This window comes from Pogoniulus pusillus, chromosome 15 (assembly GCF_015220805.1).
Source record: "Pogoniulus pusillus isolate bPogPus1 chromosome 15, bPogPus1.pri, whole genome shotgun sequence".
Classification (NCBI taxonomy): Eukaryota; Metazoa; Chordata; class Aves; order Piciformes; family Lybiidae; genus Pogoniulus; species Pogoniulus pusillus.
This window is the reverse complement of record NC_087278.1, coordinates 25,012,072-25,021,211: the sequence shown is the minus strand read 5'-3', so window position 1 is coordinate 25,021,211 and position 9,140 is coordinate 25,012,072. Positions and strand designations below refer to the sequence as shown.

The following is a 9,140-nucleotide window of genomic DNA, read 5'->3' as shown; positions in this document are numbered from 1 at the left end:
GGTCCTAGGCGAGCCGAAACGCGCGAGTACGTGGGGCCTCTTGCCTGGCCCGGGCGGCCGGTGCTCTCGGCAGGGCAGAGCGGGGGAGCGGCGGCCGGTGCCCTCGGCGGGGCAGAGCGGGGGAGCGGCGGCCGGTGCCCTCGGCGGGGCAGAGCGGGGGTGCGGCGGCCGGGGCGGGGAGCGGCGGCCCGGGCGGGGAGCGGCGGGCAGGGCCGGAGGAGGAGGCGGCGCTTCGGGCGGGCTGCGCTATAAAGGCAGGCGCGGGGGCTGCGCGTCCTTGCTGCCGCCGCCCTCCGCCGCTCCGCGACCTTGCCCTCTGCCTCGGTTATCGGTCCCTGTCTTCTCCCGCCATGGCGCCCAGGAAGTTCTTCGTGGGGGGTAACTGGAAGATGAACGGCGACAAGAAGAGCCTGGGCGAGCTCATCCAGACGCTGAACGGCGCCAAGCTCTCCGCCGACACCGGTGAGGAGAGCGGCCGCACGTAGCGCACGTCCCGCCCGGTGGCGCCCGGGGGCCGGGTCCCGGGCCGGGGAGCGGCAAAATGTCAGAGGGCGGCGGGAGCCTAAATATAAACTTTGCTGCCGGGGCCAGAAATAGCTGCGGCGCTGGGCTGCGGGCCCGGCCGACACGTGCGGCCGCACCCCGGCGCTCCGGCTGCACCCCGGGCGGCAGGGCCCGGCAGGAAGCCTGCCCACCGCGGCAGGCCCCGGCAGGAGCGGGTGGCTCGGGTCGCCGCTGCCGAGCTCCCACCCCACCCGCCCCAGCCACCTTGGGCCCCGCGCCTCTCCCGAGGCCTTCCCCAACCCGGCGCCTGCGGGCTCCTGGTCCCGGCTGTCGGCAGGGACCGCAGGCTGCCGGAGCTCTCTCTAGGCTGCGCTGCGCTGCGCTGCCCCGGCAGGCTGCGGGACCGGGACCCTGCCTCGCCGCCGTTCCTGGCTACACGCCGTGGCGTGACCCGGTGCATCCCTCTCCCCCTCCCGACTCAGCCAGGCCTGGGCAGCAGGGCGGGATTCTCGCCCCGGTTTTCAGCGGGGCCCTTTCTAAGGGACCTGTGAGCTGGCCGAGGGGCCTGGCCTTGGGCTTACTGGGACCTACAGGGCCATGGGAAAGGGCTTCCTTCCTGCTGTTGAGTCATCAGGCAGCAGACAGAGTCCTGCTGCAAGGGTCCTTCGAACACAAGCGCAGGCAGGCTGAGCCTTCCCAGGTGCAGGGGGGGAGAGAGAGGGATGAGCTTTTAGGGCCAGAATTTGAGGTCGGTGCCTGGGTACAGTTTGACCTTCACCTGTCTCAAGCATAAACACTCTCCTTGCCTTCCAGAGGTGGTTTGTGGAGCCCCTTCCATCTACCTTGACTTTGCCCGTCAGAAGCTTGATGCAAAGATTGCAGTTGCAGCCCAGAACTGTTACAAGGTACCAAAGGGTGCTTTCACAGGAGAGATCAGGTGAGCCCCCAGAGGAGAGTAAAGCCAGAGTGCCTCTGGGACATGACTTACACCTCTGGTGGAAAATCCTTTCCTTTCTCCCCAGCCCTGCAATGATCAAAGACATTGGAGCCGCATGGGTGATCCTGGGTCACTCGGAACGAAGGCATGTGTTTGGAGAGTCTGATGAGGTGAGTGCCCCTGGGACAGAGAGGTGCTTCAACTCAGGTGTGCTTCTAAAGGCTGGAGAGAGGAGCAATTCAAGTATGACTACAAAATCAGGTCTGATCTGTTCATTGTCTTACTACTTTCCATTCCCAGTTGATTGGGCAGAAGGTGGCTCATGCTCTAGCTGAGGGCCTTGGTGTCATTGCCTGCATTGGAGAGAAGCTGGATGAGAGAGAAGCTGGCATAACAGAGAAGGTGGTTTTTGAACAGACCAAGGCCATTGCTGGTAAGGAAGGATGCTGAGCATGCTGGCTGTTCTGCTTTGGCCATTTGGAAAATGCCATCCTGACCTCTGAGAGGCCACAATGGCCGCTCTGCCTTCCTTGTCAGGCTCACAGATAGTCTGCTGCAGATGTTTACAGTCAGTATAAACATGATCACATAAGTAGAAGGTCTGCACGTTCAAAAAAGTTTTCCCTCTCTCCTTCCCAGTGTGAGGTGCTCTGCTTATATTTTTCTTCTCTCCAGATAATGTGAAGGACTGGAGTAAAGTGGTTCTTGCCTATGAGCCAGTTTGGGCTATTGGAACTGGTAAAACAGCAACTCCTCAACAGGTAGGAGCAGGGGAAAGGTGCCTAAATGGCCAGCTGATTATTCTGAGGTGATCTTGAAGATGCTCTCTAGAGACTAGAGATTCTTTCGCCTCTTTGGAAAGAGGCTGCATGTGGAGTGGTTCAGCCTTCTTTCTATTCCACTGCAGGCTCAGGAAGTTCATGAGAAGCTGAGAGGGTGGCTGAAAAGCCACGTGTCTGATGCTGTCGCTCAGTCAACTAGGATCATCTATGGAGGTAAATGTGCCTGGAGCCCCTTTCCTGCATAGGAAGTGCTTCATTTCTGTGCTTGTTGCTGCAGTTGTCCAGCATGCTCTGCTAGTGAGGAAACTTGAGGTTCTCAGAGCATGAAGAACCATGCACTAGTTTACTTGGGTTGGTGGAAGGCAGGCTTAACTGTCTGCCTAGTAAGAAATGCCTACTGCTCTCCAGGTCTTACTTTACCTGACTCTGTTTTCTGGAGCTCGTCACATCTGACCTTGAAACACTGCTCCTGACCTTAAAACACTGCTCCCTCCTTAGGTTCAGTCACTGGCAGCAACTGTAAGGAGCTGGCCTCTCAACATGATGTGGATGGCTTCCTTGTTGGTGGAGCTTCTCTCAAGCCAGAGTTTGTGGATATTATCAATGCCAAACACTGAAGAAGCCTGTCAGGAGCAGTTCCTTGTGGTTCAGAGCGAGAAACAGAAGCAAGAAGGGACCTTTCATTGCACACATCTCGGTACAGAGACCTCCTCTGAGGCTTTCCCTTCCACAGTCATTGTTATAGCTGTGCTGCTAACCCCCACTGCCATGTTGGAGTCCTGTTGGTAGGAACTTGTCTCAGCAGAGTCTTGACAGCCTCCTCTCTGAGTTATCAAAATCCTTTGCTGCCGGTTGACCTGTAACAGTCCACAGTCAGCCTGGCCAATGCCTCCCCCTTTCTCTGCAGTGCTGCAGGGACAGGGGGACACGTGCTGGAGAAGGAGGAAGGAACTACAGTGTCACATCCTTCAGCTCTATCAGCAGGGAGCCTGTCAGCTTAGACCCTTGTCTTGCCTCACCTGTGTCCCATACTGAACAATAAATGAAAAAAAGGAAAAGCAAAGCTGTGTCCTCCATCATCTTCAGAAGCAGCTGGGAATTTACTGCTGGAGGCAGCTCTTCACAGAGGGTAGTTTGGAGTTTGGCTACTCTGTTCTTTAAGGGATCACTGTTGCTCCAATGAGCATGGCACAGGTTCAACAAGCATCTTGCTACATCCTAGGTTTCATTTCTAGGATGTCCTGAGCTCCTCTTTGGGCCCATGGTGATTTGTGTGTCTCTACTTCATAGCTACTGGGCCCCGTGGCTATCCCACTAGTGAGCTTGTGTTTTCAGGCAGCCTTGGTAATGTGCTTGTCCCTACTCGTTGTCTGTGAGGACTGGTGATCGGCTTTGCTGGTCATTAAATTTGGAGTGCTGAGGCCTTCTAGCCAGAGAAGGCTTTTAGGCCTTGTGCTGAGGTTGTGCTTGCTACTTGGTTTCAGCTCTGTACTAAGTAAAAAAGCAGCTCTAGATGTTATTTCCAAGGTGCTGCACCAGGTAGGAGGCTTTTAGGTAGTACTAAGGGTAATGAAAGTGACTCAGAAGCTTAGCTGTGAGACAGTATGGCCTTGGGAGCACTGCCTGGTCTGGAGATGGCATGCAGAGCAGCACTCAAGTCTGGTAATGCACAACTGACAGACCCTCTGCTATTGTGTGTTTCTGGTCTGCAGTGTTTTTGCAGCTGTAGCATGTTCCCTGGTACTGTACTCCAGCTGCCAGTGCATTGCCCTGCCAGCATCACCTGAGGGGTAACAGAGATGGGAATGGACCAAGGGGAAAAGCATTAGGGAACACATGAATGCTGCTGATCAAAGAATCATCATGTTGTTGTTGGGGAAAAACCTTTAAGATCATAAAATCTAACTGTCTTCAAACTCTGCCAAGCCTGATGCTAAACCATGTCCCCTGGGCACTGCATCTCTGCCTCTCTGAAACACCTCCAGGTATGGGGATTCAACCAGCTCACTGGGCAGCCTGTTCCAGTGTTTGGGAACTCTTCCACTCGAGAAGTTTTGCGTTTTGCTTAATATCTAACCTAGACCTGCCCTGGTGCAGCCTGAGGCCATTTTTTCTTGTCCTATCACTTGTTGCTAGGGCAGAGAGATCAACACCCATCTTGTTCCAGCTTCCTTTAAGGGAATTACAGGGCAAGAAGGTCTCACTTCAGTTTCCTGTTCTCCAGGCTAAATAACTTCAGTTCCCTCAGCTGCTCTTCGGAAGGGTCCTCTACTCCGCTAGATGCTGCTGGAGGGATTCCTCGCAGCTGGAACGCAGAGGGCCAGAGAGGCTCCTTCAGGGGCATCCCCCCGCAGCCGGGAGCCCAATCGCGCCCCGCGCTCTGCCTCGTCCTGGGCAGGAGCCTGTCGGGGCGGAGCCTGGGGCCGCTCCGGGCGCGGCGGGCGGCGCTGGCGCTCCCCCGGGCGGCCGCAGGGCCTCGGCTGCCGGAGTCTGCTCGGGACCTTGGGTGGGCGGGCAGCGCTGAAAGGCGCTAAAAGCGGCCTTGGGAGTTACAGCCGGCGATAGAAAGCACAGCGGGTGGGCCCCGGGCGTAGGGGAGCGGCAGCTGCGAGCCTGCGGTGATGGGGCAAGCCCGGCACACAGGGCAGGACGTGAGGGCGCCTGAGGAGCAAGGGCAGGGCTGCGGTGCGGAGAGGACAGCTACCAGCTCTCGTTGCGTGCAGTTACCCTGCGAGGAAGATGCGTCAAAGGCGACAAAAGCCGAGCCCTGAGACCCCTGCGGTTCCTTCAGCCGCAGCGTGTGCCTCTGAGGGGTGGGTGGCCGCGACTGCGGTGGGGTGCCTCGGGGTGGTGAGGGTCAGCGAGACCGGAGCAGCAGTGGCTCGGTCAGGATGCAGACGGTGGCTCGGTCAGGATGCAGACGGTGCCTCCGGCTCCCAGGAAGCTCCCAGACATCAGCCAGCGGCTGCAGCTCCTCTGTTGATTCCCAATCCTGCCCAGCGGAGCTGGGCCAAAAGGGTGACCTACATAGACCAAACCAGATGGGAGCCAAGCTTCGATGTTGCTGATTTAAGGAGAATGCAGAAGCATGAAAGCACTCATTTATTGAGGAATAAACCCATGGAAAACAATTCCTGCAGCAGCAGGAGCATCAGATCTTCGTTTTCTTGCCGGCTTCCTGGCAGGGCTGTGCCTCCCGTGGAGAGGAAATACTGCCAGATCCTTGTTGCAAACCGTAGCAGTTAGATCTTAAACAAGTCGCTTCTGCAGAAACTTAGTTATACCAGATACGAACGCCTGCAAGAGGCGACTGCTGCTCCATGTCCTCAGCCCCAGCCAGCAGCCAGGCTGAGTCTGCACCACCAGCAGGGACCATGCATGCGCACCCTATGTGTGTGTAGGTACACAGGCAGCCATGTAGCACATTCACACCAGCAGAGTGCAGGCAACCTTGTCCCACTCCTCCTCTGAGCAGCAGGGCGGAGTACTGGTGACCAGGCGTGTGTGTCAGTATGTATTCAGCTGTGTGCTGGTGACCAGGTGTGTGTGTGTGTGTCAGTATGTATTCAGTTGTGTGCTGGTGACTAGGTGTGTGTGTGTGTCAGTATGTATTCAGCTGTGTGCTGGTGACCAGGTGTGTGTGTGTGTGTCAGTATGTATTCAGCTGTGTGCTGGTGACCAGGTGTGTGTGTGTGTGTCAGTATGTATTGAGCTGTGTGCTGGTGACCAGGTGTGTGTGTGTGTGTCAGTATGTATTCAGCTGTGTGCTGGTGACCAGGTGTGTGTGTGTCAGTATGTATTGAGCTGTGTGCTGGTGACCAGGTGTGTGTGTGTCAGTATGTATTGAGCTGTGTGCTGGTGACCAGGCGTGTGTGTGTGTGTCAGTATGTATTCAGCTGTGTGCTGGTGCCCAGGTGTGTGTGTGTCAGTATGTATTCAGCTGTGTGCTGGTGACCAGGTGTGTGTGTGTCAGTATGTATTGAGCTGTGTGCTGGTGACCAGGCGTGTGTGTGTGTGTCAGTATGTATTCAGCTGTGTGCTGGTGACCAGGCGTGTGTGTCAGTATGTATTCAGCTGTGTGCTGGTGACCAGGCGTGTGTGTGTGTGTCAGTATGTATTCAGCTGTGTGCTGGTGCCCAGGTGTGTGTGTGTGTGTGTCAGTATGTATTCAGCTGTGTGCTGGTGACCAGGTGTGTGTGTGTCAGTATGTATTCAGCTGTGTGCTGGTGCCCAGGTGTGTGTGTGTCAGTATGTATTCAGCTGTGTGCTGGTGACCAGGCGTGTGTGTGTGTGTCAGTATGTATTCAGCTGTGTGCTGGTGCCCAGGCATGTGTGTGTGTGTGTCAGTATGTATTGAGCTGTGTGCTGGTGACCAGGCGTGTGTGTGTGTGTCAGTATGTATTGAGCTGTGTGCTGGTGACCAGGTGTGTGTGTGTGTGTCAGTATGTATTCAGCTGTGTGCTGGTGACCAGGTGTGTGTGTGTGTGTCAGTATGTATTCAGCTGTGTGCTGGTGACCAGGTGTGTGTGTGTGTGTCAGTATGTATTCAGCTGTGTGCTGGTGCCCAGGCATGTGTGTGAGTATGTATTGAGCTGTGTGCTGGTGACCAGGTGTGTGTGTGTGTGTGTCAGTATGTATTCAGCTGTGTGCTGGTGCCCAGACATGTGTGTGTGTGTGTCAGTATGTATTCAGCTGTGTGCTGGTGACCAGGTGTGTGTGTGTGTGTCAGTATGTATTCAGCTGTGTGCTGGTGCCCAGGCATGTGTGTGTCAGTATGTATTCAGCTGTGTGCTGGTGACCAGGTGTGTGTGTGTGTGTGTGTCAGTATGTATTCAGCTGTGTGCTGGTGACCAGGGGTGTGTCAGTATGTATTCAGCTGTGTGCTGGTGACCAGGTGTGTGTGTGTCAGTATGTATTCAGCTGTGTGCTGGTGACCAGGTGTGTGTGTGTGTGTCAGTATGTATTGAGCTGTGTGCTGGTGACCAGGTGTGTGTGTGTGTGTCAGTATGTATTCAGCTGTGTGCTGGTGACCAGGTGTGTGTGTGTCAGTATGTATTCAGCTGTGTGCTGGTGACCAGGTGTGTGTGTGTGTGTCAGTATGTATTGAGCTGTGTGCTGGTGACCAGGTGTGTGTGTGTGTGTCAGTATGTATTCAGCTGTGTGCTGGTGCCCAGGCATGTGTGTGTGTGTGTCAGTATGTATTGAGCTGTGTGCTGGTGACCAGGTGTGTGTGTGTGTGTGTCAGTATGTATTCAGCTGTGTGCTGGTGCCCAGGCATGTGTGTGTGTGTGTCAGTATGTATTCAGCTGTGTGCTGGTGACCAGGTGTGTGTGTGTGTCAGTATGTATTCAGCTGTGTGCTGGTGACCAGGTGTGTGTGTGTGTGTCAGTATGTATTCAGCTGTGTGCTGGTGCCCAGGCATGTGTGTGTGTGTGTCAGTATGTATTCAGCTGTGTGCTGGTGACCAGGTGTGTGTGTGTGTGTGTGTCAGTATGTATTCAGCTGTGTGCTGGTGACCAGGGGTGTGTCAGTATGTATTGAGCTGTGTGCTGGTGACCAGGTGTGTGTGTGTAAGACATGTATGCACATATATACCTGCATATATACAATGTGAGTCTCTTCAGCAGCTGGGCTCAGGCAATCAGCCTAATAGCTGCCCTTCCATCCCATCACTTCCAGTGCTCTTGGTCTCCTGATAGCCAGCCCCTCCATGGTGTTGTGGCCCCTCCAGAGCCCCACAGTTCCCCTGGCAGCCTCCTCCTGGCCCCACAGATCTCCTTGCCTGCTGTTCCAGCTGTATGCTCTCTGCTGCTCACACATCTGCCTACGTGCGCCTGGGTTAGAGTCCTAGTCCAGCACCCAGACACCACCATTCACCCACGCAGGCCCTGCATGTAGTGATGAGAGTCCCTTGCCCAGGGCAAAGTGCAAAAGGAGTTCAATGAGAAGATGGGACAGATTGCATGGATCAGGCACGGGGTATGGCCAGTCCATCACAAATTGTGATAGTCCCTTTCTAATTCCATATCCCTCTGTTCTCCCACACCTGATCCTCCACAAATCATTTAGATCTCTCCCTTTCCTGCCTTCATTTCCTCCCTAAGCATCCCCTAATAAAGCCCCTTCCCTGTGTGCCATCACGTGTCTCACAGCTATGAACACAGCGACACGTCCCCACTGCCAACCAGAAAGGGACTCTAGGGTTGAGGCTTCCCTGCGAGGGCCTACAAAGAGCGTCCTTTCCTCTGAGTCCATCATTTCAGGTCCCAAGAGCCATCATGCTCCTGCACTCCTCCAGATGGGCCTTTTGTGGGTTGCCAGCTCCTGGGATGGCCTGGGAGCAGCCTGGCAGGGTTGCCATCCTCCTGCCTTCTTCTCCCCGGAGTCCTTTAGGGGTGTGCAGATGAGCTTTTGTCATATAACCTCCTCAATGATCAGGATAAAGTTAAGTTTGGGATCTTTTTGATAATCTAAATACAATTCCTCTCTTTTAATGATTTGGGTTTCCTTGGAGAATTTCTCTTGTTTCTTCTAAGTTCTTTGGTCATCTAGAAACAAGGTCATTGAGCCATGTTTTGAGCTATGGTGAGACCACATAGAATAGCTGCAGAGAGGCACACACAACTTCTGCCAGTCCATTCTTCAGCATAAAGGGACAAGGGATGGGAAGAAAAACATGTCACTGCTTTTTCTCTGGCACTGATTTGCTGAAGGGCTCCCTAAATCCCCAAAAAGCAACGGCAAAAAGAGCTGGAGTGCTTTATGTGTAGATGACTGGAGGGGTTGCAGGGATTGTAGTGGAGAAGCAGATTATGGGCATATGAAAGAGCAGAGAGGGAATTCAGATGAGGCAAGTGTAGCACAGGAGAAGAGGTCAGGGGTGGGGAGCCCAGTGGGCACAGTTGGCAGCTCACTGT

The 9,140-nt window shown here is 54.9% G+C and overlaps 1 protein-coding gene across 1 annotated transcript; it reads left to right on the top strand.

Annotated features, from left to right (window-relative positions):
• The first annotated feature begins 237 nt into the window (after positions 1 to 237).
• On the top strand, positions 238 to 3,286 carry TPI1 (triosephosphate isomerase 1). The gene is made up of 7 exons (XM_064155859.1): positions 238 to 462; positions 1,318 to 1,441; positions 1,527 to 1,611; positions 1,742 to 1,874; positions 2,117 to 2,202; positions 2,349 to 2,436; positions 2,722 to 3,286. The coding sequence occupies exons 1-7, from the start codon at positions 351 to 353 to the stop codon at positions 2,838 to 2,840; spliced, it is 747 nt and encodes a 248-aa protein (XP_064011929.1). The 5' UTR covers positions 238 to 350; the 3' UTR covers positions 2,841 to 3,286.
• Positions 3,287 to 9,140: the final 5,854 nt, after the last annotated feature.